At 36.0% G+C, this 12687-nt stretch overlaps 1 protein-coding gene across 1 annotated transcript; it reads left to right on the top strand.

Moving 5' to 3' along the window:
* Window positions 1-758: 758 nt before the first annotated feature.
* LOC139711280 (uncharacterized) lies at window positions 759-8209 on the top strand. Its single transcript, XM_071623188.1, has 6 exons — window positions 759-981; window positions 4503-4679; window positions 5293-5571; window positions 6242-6541; window positions 7277-7405; window positions 8079-8209. Exons 1-5 carry the CDS (start codon window positions 759-761, stop codon window positions 7399-7401), a joined length of 1104 nt encoding a protein of 367 aa, XP_071479289.1. The 3' UTR covers window positions 7402-7405; window positions 8079-8209.
* Window positions 8210-12687: the final 4478 nt, after the last annotated feature.

Below are 12687 nucleotides of genomic sequence, written 5' to 3'. Positions count from 1 at the left end.
CTAATGACTATATGTATACGGTAGCCGTTACGCCTGTTTAAAGTTCTCACAATCATTAGGTTTGTGTTAGTGTGTAACATTTGTTTTGTACGGACGAGAAACAATTCGACATCATTTCTGTTTGTTGTTTTAATCTAAATGTATTTTGTTTTACCCGTTTCAGGGCGGTGTCAGAATGTTGGAAGTTTACAACTTGGGAATTTGACGTGTTGGTTGTACTGTTAAGAAAGGACCTCTCTCATTGTTCGTGTCAGAGGTGTCGTTTACTTTCTAGTTGTCTCAGTCCTCAGAAATGTTTGTGCTTTGTTTATTTGTTTGTTTGTTTGTTTTTTTCTGATGTCGTTCCTGTGTCCTGATCTGGTGAGATGTCACTACTATAAACATCGACCTAAAGACCTACGACACGCTCACAACACCAATACTCAGATTATTATGTTTGAATATGAATTTTTTTCACACATGAATGATCACACAAGCCTGTAAGGAAATGTACGGCTGTGTGTCTGAAGTCTTGAGTGTTGTGTGCATATTTTACCATGTGTATCAAACCACACTGTAATATGTCTTATCTAACTCATAAGCAATTCAACCTTTGCATGTCATTTATGTGATTTTCATATTACCATTTATCTATGTATTTATCTTTTTATCTCATGTTTATTACAGTGAGGCTGGTTGGTGGATCAACCCCAAATGAAGGCCGAGTTGAGATATCGTGTAACGGGCAGTGGGGCACGGTGTGTGACTTCAGATGGGATATGAGAGACGCGCACGTGGTGTGCAGAGAACTCGGCTACTCATCGGCCTCAGCTGTTTATAGGTCATCGCACTTTGGGGAGGGATCTGGACCAATCTGGGTTGACGCGGCTTCCTGTGATGGAACGGAAAACTCTCTGGTTTATTGCCTTCGTTTTCCATGGGGATGTGATGACTCATACTGTACTCACAGTAAAGACGCCGGAGTGAGGTGTGAAGGAGACCGTAAGTTTGATTCATTTATTCACGTATTTCATAATGTACTGAGTAACTCAGGCCAAGTTACAGAAATGAAAATAATAATATAAAAATCTAAGATGAAATACTTAAAGAAAAGGGTTTAAAATTGAATGAAGGTAGTTTCTCGTTCGAGTTTTGTTTCTCTCTTTATCTCTCTCCCTCTCTCTCCCTCTCTCTCTCTCTCTCTCTCTTTATCTTTAGCCAATTCATACAGTGTTGTATGTACGTCAAAATCAATGCACAATCTAGCGGGAGGCACAGTGCTTGTGTAGTGTAGTTCTGCATCGCCACGCAAATTTCAAACATGCACAAACTCTCCCTAAATATTTTACAAACGAAAGTCCCTACATCTGAGAATACAAAGTCTGGTAAAAGTTGGATATTTGCTGTTAATTTTGTCACTTTTAGACTCATTTAAAAATGACTGTACTTCGCTGCCGTGTACGTGTACACTACCGCACTGCGGCCAACTGTTGGAGTGCAGCTAGCGCAGAGCTTCAATTCAAACCATCGAGTTATTTTAGAATGGGTAAAAGTGTATCCGAAAAATTGAACTTCTCCAAGGCTTTTACAATTTCAGATGTGGTTTAGATTATAAAACATTTAGGACGAGTTTGTAGATGTGTGAATATTATCATAATAAATATGAGGCGACACGAAACTACAACTTGTACCACATGAATGATCGCCCGGCCCAATGTCGGGCACGAGTCCTGGGGTGGTATTCTGAAAATCTTCCTAAATTTCTTTCTAAATATTTTCCAGAATCCTAAGGCACAAAGTTATGAAGTGCTTAAAAAAGATAAGACCATTCAAATCTAACACCCGGGTCTGACACTTGATCCTAAGAACTTCTTACTGTAAATTGAGACATCCTTATCCCAGCCCACTGCAGTTTCTGATATCAAAATCAACATTACTAGTCGTCGCTTTTGAAAAAAAAGTAACCAGTGCAGTGACATTATTATGAAATTCAAGTGACAGCAGGTTAATAACAATTCGTGTTTTAATCTAACTGGAATACCAATGATACTACACAGTCCTAAAACATGAACTTCTTAGAAGGAAAGAAGCATTCAAAGAAAATGGCTGACTTTTTGTTTGTTTGTTTGTTTTGTACAAAAGTAAACAAACAAACAACAAGGGTTAGTTCTAGTCAGTGTATACAGCACACGTGTGTTAGGCTACGTTGACGGTATGTGGCCGGCTGACCGGCTGGATACATCCAGCTAGCTACACGATCGACCAGCGGGCCGGCGCCCGAGGGCAGCGCGGCGGCAAACGCTTCCAACATGCCTAGTACATACATACGTCATTACGCCTGTTCGCTTTCCGTATGTAGGCTTACAGTACAGCGAGTACTGACTGAACGTTCATGGATTCTTTCAGAGAATTTTATGCACTCACATCAATTTGTATAGGAAAGCAAACACCCAACTTGCAGTCTCCATTACTTAGAGTAACAGAAGTAATTACTCACAATGTTATAATTCATACCAGAGAGAATTCTCTGCCTCGCATATTACGTGTTTGTATGAAATGGCGCCCACTACGAAATGCATAATCTTTTCATACTCACACAGCCTTTGAAAGTCTTTATTATGAAAGCGGCAATTCTTTATGGGGGAAACATTGGTAATCTTTCCTCTGTAATGTTGCATCCTTCTGTTTGCTATAGCCGCTGACATGATTCTTTGTATATCTTGCTATATCTTAGAAATAACATTGATTATCATGATAACGTAGGCTCCTACTTAGTACAGGTTTAAGGCTCTCCTTATTAGTCTTCCTTAAATTATTTTTGAAGTGCGTTCTAGAATACAATGAACCAATTTCTTCTTAAAGTCAGAAAAGTGCATATCTTTAGAATTCATCCTTATTTGAATATTCTATGTTTCTTCCTGCTTAGTTAAAGAAAGTAAAGAAAGAAAGGCTTTCAGAATATCACTTAAGAAAAAAAAATCTTGACATAGGTAGAACAAATCTTCCCAGGAAGGTTTTCAGAATACCATCCCCAGTACATAACATTTTAAAACCAAGCCAGCCTGGCTCTAAATACGAGTTTGTGGAACAACTTGTCCATTCACAACGTAATTGTTGATGCTTTCTAAACAGCTACTGTTATGACAATGCAAAGTGATCATACGTTGCGAAACATATGGGAATTTCCGATTTTTTCCCTTTTTTATTTGAGACTAAGAAAAGTAAATATCGAAGAAAAAAATGCCGTGACAACTCTAATGTTTTCATTTGTGTTGTGAAAAAAAATGGAGAACACTAAACAACAACAACAATAACAATAACAACACACCAGAATGGCAAAATCTGATGGGCGCTGGGATGAGAAACCTACCTTCTTCTTTTTTAGGCCTTATATTCATTGAGCATATAAAGGTGACAAATGTGTAGGTAGATTATAATACTAGTACACTAGCACCAGATTTTTTGTTGTTGTTTCAACCAACACTTTTGTTACAAGTCGATTTGAGATACTATTTCCCCCTATTTCTTACTTTGAATACATTTTAGAGCAAATCTCGACAGTTCTGCAGTCATAAGAAAATAATGTTTGTCTTTAGAGACTTGAAGACACACTTGACAGCAATATCTCTTTTTTTATTTTCAAATTATTATAATTTGTCGAAGACACACCTATAAGGAGGTAACTATAACATCTTTTGTTCTACAATATAATAACCCATTGTTTATGAGTGCGCTTGGTTCTGGCATGGCGCATTGATACATTTTTATTGCGTGATGAAGTGAACCACTACATGTATGTATTGTCTACGCCTATTGAGGTTAAGTTGAAGAAAGCTTCAGCCATGGCGTCTACCATGTAGAAGATCAAGTTGTTTCGTTTAAAACATCTGTCATTGTTTCTGGAAGTATAGTTTAGCACTACAAGAATTTGTAAAACCACAAACTAAATCATCCAGGGAACATGGATGTTTATCATATAACTTCTTGAATCCATTGCTGTCACACGCACACGTGCCATTCATTACTAGTAGGTCTACTTCCGTCCTGCTATTCAGGCCTGAAGCTATTTCCATTGACAACCGTCCTAAGACAGGATTGAGAAATATTTGGTTCAGATCAATTTTACGTCATGTATGAAGTCATCTTTATCACTCGTTCTTATAATGGAAGACTTTCTTAATTCTTCTTCTCTTTTTGTTACCGTGCATGACAAAGTTTGCATTGTTTATCATGTTCTTCTTTATGATATCGTTGGTGCATATACTTTTGTTCAAGGTACAATCCTTGTCAGATGAATGAAAGTTAATCTGTAAATGTGTGCCGCTTTGAATCTTTTTTTATTATTTTAATGGAAATCGAGAAACTATTGAATTGAATATAATCGAAAGCTCTGAGAAATAAGCAAGGCCAAAACTTCCAATGATTAATGTACAATAATATGTCAAAGATAAATCTTCTGATGTTTAATATTCAGACTCATTCCAGTTCGTTGGTTTTTATTTTTCTTTGTTTCTCGTGTCAAGGAAGCGATAATGCAGTCAACGAGTCTGTTACTTCTGGTCTTGACTACCGTATCAATCGTTTTACATATTACAACGTTAGTAGCGAGCTGACGTTCACTCCGACCACATCTGACAATGGGGGCGTACTTCAGTGTCGTCTCATCGGCAGTGAACGGTCCCGAACCTTGGATGTTCAACGTAAGTACAGCTTTAGTTCATTATCTGATCTATCGGGACCTGCATGCAAGTCAAAAGGATGTTATGCTCCTGTGTACGGTCGTATCCGAGTAATGTTGAAAGCTATTCTGGTTCAGATGCAGACACGAGATGATGACGTCACCACCTAAAATTCATGAGAAGATAAGAAATGCTCTAAGTGAGAGTAACCTTGATCCTTCTACTATTAAAGAAATAGAAGAGAAATATCCACATATATTTCTTATGATAAACGCAAACAAAAATTGTGTGAGAAATAAGATTGCTGGGAATTAGTATGAAGACACACATGGCACCCTCAGTACACCAAAATAATACTGACTGCTCGTTATCTGATAAGAAAACTTTGGAATATGTGTCACTCTTATGCCTGATAAGCATGTTTTACTCTCATTCGTTTGAAGATGAACAGTTGCCTGTTACGTCATGATGACTATTGTGACGACTTCATGATATACCCCGAAAGAAAATTATGTTAAAGTAAGTCCTGCTTTTTTGTTTTAACATGTCATATATTTTGTCGATGTTTCTGGATAAATTGTGAATATGAGAATGAGTTATAATCTGTCTACATTTTATCCTTGTCACGTGGCAGATGCTCCAGCAGACAATATCATCTTGATCAAGATTGTTGACGAGGACGGACAAGAAACTGATGGCCTCAGGATCACGTGTCACGTCCACCCACGTGACCAGCCATTTCCACCAATAGAAAATTACGAGATTGCAGTGAATGACGTCATCGAATCATCTTCAAGCTCCCCTTCCTTGATCCTTGAGTCAATTCCGAGTGAATGCTTTGAAATCTCCTGCACCGGTGTCAACGACATCGGAATGACGAACGCTTCAAAGACTTACTGTCCAAGAAGCGACGGTAAGACGATAAAACTTTCCATAATATTATTATGTTATGCAAAATTTCTTGAGACCACTGCAAAGAAAGGTCCATTTGAGTTCATACACACATTCTCTCACCAAATCTACATGATACTAGTAACCACTTTCTCTCTGACGTATTGTTATATTTACTAGACAGAAAGGTGTTTTTTTTTTTAAGATTGATCCATCTCAATCATCTACATACAACAGTTCTAATTATTCTATTGATAATGATAAGGGCAACACCTTTATCGTTGATTCTTCCAAGTGAATTAAGTATACACATTAGTCATGTTGTAAACAATACAAAATACAATTTAAAAAGTCGTGGCACTATGGATATATTTATTTTTTTTTACATCATTATTTTGTTTTTACCCTAAACCTTTCGATCAAATAGTTTGAATGACAATTGACCTAATAGCGATAATGCAAGAGAGTTATTTTTTTTTTTCCTTTAGTACTGGAAGGTTGCTTGAATTCACAATTGTTTGAAGTTATGATAGGGCGGGCTTTCTCTTTACATGCCTTGCACCACAGTTCCCAATATTTGTATTTCTAAATATGTCACGTACCGCAATTAATCATGAATAAAAAAAAAAAAATAAATAAACAAACAAACAAACAAAACAACAAAACACATTATTTAATTTTTGTATGCTAAGGCCAGGCGCCCCCAGCGAGAAACATCCTCTCTATCGAGATCCAGGAGATCAATGGGGAAGGAAGCCAGGTCATTCTCGTTATCACGTGTCATATTAGTCCCGAGGACCAGTCCTCCCTACACCTTCACACATACACCATCGGAGTCGACAACACCACTCTCTCCTCGTCCAGCAGCGCCTCGGCTCTCTTCAGACCACGCCCACACAACAGGTGCATCAATGTCACGTGTTCGGGGACGAACGGGATTGGTTGGACCTCTACTAGTCTTGGGCATTGTTCGACTTTCGGCTCAAAGAGAGGTTAATCTACTTATCATATAAATACTGAACTCATTTTTATTCCACTCTGGACTGTAAACATGGTAAAACGGCAAGCGGAAAAAAAAGGGTTATGTGGAATACTCTGTAGTATGGATGAAAGCTTCACTCTTGTATAACTATGAAAGAGTTGCGTTGGAATAAATGGGTGGCCCTAGTCGGTGTGCTGTCCACTGGGGTACATTAAAAAAAAAAAAAAAAAAATCACAAATACCACCGGTTAGTGAATATGTGCATGATGGTGCGTGATGAAGCTGTACACGGATATACGGGATGAAGTTGTACACATTATTTGTTACAAGGATTCCCATGATCCGAGCCGGGCCACCCTACTCACTCCACGGTTTCCCAGGCTAGAGGGGAGCTTTAATAATAACCATCATCCCTGCATGCTAGATTTTAAATATCATTGTAAAAATACATTTTTCTTTATTTGTATAAGCTGTAAGTACCTTGTTAGTAGGGCCTACCCAAACAATGTAACCGAAACAAATGTATTATTTTTTTCGTCGAAGATTTCACCTTCATTTTCTCACCCTTATCATATTGAATATAATTATAATAACATTATGTTTCATTATAACAATACATGACCGAGATAAATCACATGATAAATAGATGTGTGTGGAATTATGATCTATGGTCGTTTGCTTTCGAAAGTCCCTTCATTATGTTCTGTCATAATACTACGGTCATGATTTTGATCTTGCCATCCAGGTTCTGGTCCAGGTGTTCTCCAAAGGTCGTCGACTACGTACGTCCTGCTCGTCACGGCATTCTTCATGTCGATGATGACCTATGCCATCGTGGTGATGAAAAGAAGAAAAATCATAATCTTCTGAAGAGGTATATCTCTCTTCTTCTTCCTTTTCTACGACAATGTGCATCATCTTTTCCTCGCATTAATTTCTTTTTGTTTATACCGGCACTCCCCCTTTTTTTTACTTCCTCTTCAAGTTTTTTTTTTTGCAAATTATGTTAACCTTTAACCTCTTTGTCTCCATCTTCTTATTCCAATTCTTCTTCTGCTTCTCTTTTCATTCTTATTCATCGTTGGCATCTCCGTTTTCTTCGACTAATTTTAGTATTTAGTCTTGTTTAAATGTCCTTCATTGCCAATCATTAGATGCATCGAAGTAATCGCAAAAGAAATCTAGAGACGACATGTTTTTAAAATTCAACATCTTTATTTAATACTGGCTCATAGTGGCTCGACTGGTGAATAAGAGAAATTCGTGTCAACCTTAAACTACGTAACCGGTTTCTATCATGATGTAGAATAACAACACTATATTTCTCGCTAAAATAACCATGAAGAAATGAGTTGTATATTTCAATGCGACTTTCGTTCGGTTATTATTACAAATAAACATAAAAACCTATAACCTCCTGAGGTTTTAACTGTATATTTGAACACTAGAAAAGATAAAGATATTTTCCTATTTTCAAATGTATCTGTCTAATGATCTAATATATAGTCAAATTGTTTCTGTCCTTTCTTTGTTTACTTTTCCTATAGACAGAGAACATAAACTGGAATCGTGGTCGAATATTCACGGTTGCATTTCTTTCGACAAAGACAGTCAGCCCACTGACGGATGTGACAGTAGAGGAGTGCCAGTTCATAGACTCTTAGATCCTCATTTCAATCGAAATTCACATTTATTTAAATATTTATTTTTTCCTTCATATTACTGTCAACTCCACATCAGCAAATTGCACGAAAAGAAAATGATACTTCCACATCAGCATGCGAGATCTAAAAGCAGAAAGGTTGTCAAGATAATGAACAGAAAAACAAAATATTTCTCACATTTTTTTCTTTTTTTTGTGAATACGTAAGTGATGTCGACTGGATGTGGAGAGAAAAAAAAATTATGTACGTGAGATCTTCCATGTATTTTTTTTTTTGTTTGTTTGTTCAACATTTTCTGACGTTTTCCTTTTAATCAGGCCTCGGTAATGAAGGACAACTATATACAGTAAGGAGAGACGTTTATTCATTGGAATAACGACAGTTGAAACCTCCACATTTTTTTCCTGGTTTTAGACAGGACATTTCTTTGCTTCTGTAATGAAAGCATTGGATCAAAGTATGATCAGTTAAGAAGTGGGCGATGTAAGGATTGCATGATTATTATTTAGCCTCAATGCAGTAGTATAGAATTGTCATTGTAAACGTATTTCAAACAGTAAAGACATTTCTTGAAGATTGAAAATCACATCTTTTTAACATTTGTCTCTTCATTATTTAAACTGTTTATTGTAAGTTGTTGTTTTACTTTTCTATATTTTCCAGCAAAGAAAAGAAACTGGAATCGAAATTACAGTGACGAATTACACACCAGTCTTGAATCGTTAAAGGGATCGTATAGTTTTGGTTGAGACATAACTTCAGGTTTATAACATTTTTGACTTTTTTTGTTAGATAATGAGAAACCTCTCATGAAATATGAAGGAGCATGTAATTCCATGATAAATTCAACATTTATTTGATGAAATTTGGTTTTGAAATAGCTGAGATATCCACAACAGAGCGATTGTAATAAAGTGTGGGACCCACATTTCATTACGATCGCTTAGTTTTACTTTGTTTTTGGATGTTTCAGTCATTCCAAACCCGATTTTCATCAAATAAACTTTGAATTCCTCTTAAAATGGTATGCTCTGTACTATTTCATAAGTGTTTTCTTGGTGTGTCACAAAAAGTAAAAATCTCAATTTCATCTCGACCAATACTGTACCATCCCTATGCTTGGATATACAATAATAGATTCCTGTAAGTTGACTTTATCAAGAAATCAAACAAAAGAGCTATGGTTTGAGGAGTGATACGAAGGAGGGTGAGTGACGGACGTGACATCGAGACGTTTGTGCGTTTGTATGTATGTGTGATATACGTATGTGTGATGATGTGCACATGTGTATGTTGGAAGCCGTGTGAGTTTAAACGTTGAAGTAGGCTTACTTTAAATACGTAACAATTCATGGGCAATGCCAACTGCTGCATTTCTATAAGGATGTCAGTTTATTGGTAGTGTTCAGACTTTGTAATTTGACGGCAGAGAATATTCTCTGAATTAATTAATTGAGAGAAATAAAGTGTGGAAGCAGAGGTAATATTAAAGAAGGTTCGGTGTGTGGTCCAGAAGAATGAATGGATGTTGATACATTTAGGTACATGAAGGACTGAACGTGTGTATGTGGGAGTCTATGTGTGTGTTTTATTTGTTAATTTGTAATTTTTTGTGCTACAATTAGCGCACTATTTATAGATATTGAGACTAAATTTTTCAATCGGTTGCGACAAAAAAGTAATACATCTTTGTGAACACCGTTTTGTTCTTTCGTAACACTATACAGCTATAATTCCATGTCAAAAGTTATTTCTTTTTAAAGCACGGAATTAACTTGCAAACTTTGTCTATAAACATAACTATGTAGAAAACGCAAAAGAAAGGAGGTAAAAGTAAATTTGTGCATATTCATCTAGACAGTTTGATTCTTGTCATAAGAAAAAAAAAGGAAATATTGATTTGCCATTACAAGCAGACAAAAGTGGAATGAGTCGGCCTTTCGAAATAACTCGATTTATTCGCTTTTATTCAAAGTTTGGATGATTGACCTCTAACACGAAATTTGATCCAGTCGATTTTGGTGGGTATTGAAAATTCAAAATCTACGGAACTCTATGTAATTCATCTCCTATTACAGTGAAACAAAATTAATACAAAGGAAATCACGCATGCGCGCACACACATGTTCGTATGAATTTATCAGGAGCAAACTCAACAGAAACTCCTTTGAAATACAAGGCACATCTGGGAAAACATAATTATTTCGTGATTGTTAGATGAATGTTGAATTTTTCCGCAGATACTCAAAATGTACATTTAGTTGATTGTAATTATTCTCTTTCAATATCTTTTATCCTAATAATCTATTATAACAATAATCACTGGGTAGAAAAGTATAAATGCCTGTTAATTTCTCTTTCAATAAGAAATCAAACAGTATAATCGGACAAATTTAGGATCATACAAACATGACTCAAATATCATCCACAATACGTTTGACGTTTGAGAGGTGCAATGTAACACATGACATCTCCGTGGGAGGTATATTTTCCCCCAAGTCCCGTAGCGCTCGGCGCGTGTAGGAAAGATTTCATTTCATTTCATTTCATTTCATTTCATTACATTTCATTTCATATATTTTCACTTAATAAGATATGAATACATAAAGATATGACAATAGTATAACAAGTATGATGTCAAATGTGACAAAACAAGCAAACAACCAAACACACGCCCAAAGTTTTCAGATGAAGGGGTTAATGAGAAGGCAATGGGCCTGATAAAAAAATCAACCCCTGGAAGTAGACACAGAGTTTTGTCACTTCTTTTTATAAACTATAACTGATAAAAAAGTCGGCACTCGCACGCACACACACACACACACATATACACACACAATACAAAGACAAAACATACACCAGCTTCTGCAAGATGCCATTTTTAAAAACATACCCCTTTAATGCTAATTTCTTATCAATTCTGAATGATACTGATTACTTCGTGAATACCTTCCGTTGGAAATACGCGTGAAAGCTTTCATAAAACGTTTTACCGTCTTCTTACATTTCACATCAGTGTAAAATTTCAGATTTGAGGGCCTTGAAAAAATAAACTTTTTGCAGTAGGATGTTCGAATCAGCGGTGAATAAAATTTTCTACAATTTCTTGTGCCATAATTATGATTATCTTTGTTTTATTTGAAATTACCTACTAGTATATAGCAAGGATGCGGATGAAATATCATTATAGCATAAGAACATGATACACAATACGGCATTCTGTAATACATTTATATCATACACACTTAAAATAGACAAAATATCGGCAAAGAAGGCACCCTATATACGGTGAATGCGAGACTATTTTAATAGCTCGTTTTTGTAATTTAGATGGCAGTCTCTGCACATTACATTTACTAGATTTCCCCCATGCTAAAATAGGTAATTCAAAGTGGCAAAATAAGGGTGTGATATGCAATAATGACAACAAAGATCTGTTGTATGACCATAGGCTGTTTAAAATCACGATACTCTTTGACATTTTGTTGCAGATGACACCAATGTGTTCCTCTCACGACAAACAGTCACTCTTTTTAACCTCAAGAAAATGTACATGAGAGGCAAGTTTTGTTCTATTTTCATTAACATGAATCGCAACATCATCGAAGGTAAAATAAAAGTCATCATTGCCAAGTCTATCCGCAGCAAAAGACATGGTAACATTGTGTTATATCATGTTGTGCATGAATATATTTCATTTCATTCAAGGGCAGCTTGTCAGCAGCCAGTAAAATCCTGGAATCTTATTATTTCACGTGACGTCACTCTAGCTCTAACGATTTTGATCCTAGCCACATTAGTCACGTGATTGCATTGTGACCAACCATTGTGTCCAACCAACCAACCAACCAGTCTTTATGCAGAGTATTTCATATAAGGTCAAAACATTATTTGAAGCTCTAATGATTGTTCTCTCCATCCCCCCATGTTAATTTTTATTTTTAAAACCTTTACATAATACTGTTAGTCACACACGATTTCTTCTATCCTAAGAATGAAACGAGAAGATGAAAATTGTAAGGAAACTGTTTTATGTTAAAATTGTGTCCTTCTCTAAAACGCAGTCACTTTAAAAAGTTGCTGCAACAATTTCATCAGAGGAGTATGTAATTTTATTTAGGTTAAAGAACTTCATATTCCTTAATTAGGCGCCATGGGTTTCCAGTGAACGTTGTTTGGTAGCTTTAGTAGCTTATATTCAAACTCTTTATAGATTAATTTCATGGGAATGTTATTTCAATCATATACGCTCAAGTCTCATACCCACTTGAAATGTTCATAACTTCTGATGCGTGTGCTTTTATTTATCGCGCTAATTTATTTTGGCAAAACATATATCTCTTTCGCCTGCAGGTACATTGCTAATATTACACAAGGTATAATCATGTTGTAAACAACGGTGATACTTTTCTGTGCTTATTTCTTCACATTAACATTGCATGACTTTGAAATTCAGCGTGATAATTATTGCAACATTTACATCAATTCCTCT

Source organism: Diadema antillarum, unplaced genomic scaffold (assembly GCF_040938485.1).
Source record: "Diadema antillarum isolate AM-2024a unplaced genomic scaffold, OU_Dant_1.0 seq00001635_RagTag, whole genome shotgun sequence".
Classification (NCBI taxonomy): domain Eukaryota; kingdom Metazoa; phylum Echinodermata; class Echinoidea; order Diadematoida; family Diadematidae; genus Diadema; species Diadema antillarum.
Note: the sequence above shows the minus strand (reverse complement) of the source record. Positions and strands in the feature narration are given on the sequence as shown.

Bases quoted from the DNA above. Each gene is read 5' to 3' on its own strand.
- LOC139711280 (XM_071623188.1), top strand. From the start codon at position 759: ATGAGAGACGCGCACGTGGTGTGCAGAGAACTCGGCTACTCATCGGCC. The intron at 5,572-6,241 runs GTAAGACGATAA...TTGTATGCTAAG, and splicing joins TTACTGTCCAAGAAGCGACG to GCCAGGCGCCCCCAGCGAGA. The intron at 6,542-7,276 runs GTTAATCTACTT...CTTGCCATCCAG, and splicing joins GACTTTCGGCTCAAAGAGAG to GTTCTGGTCCAGGTGTTCTC.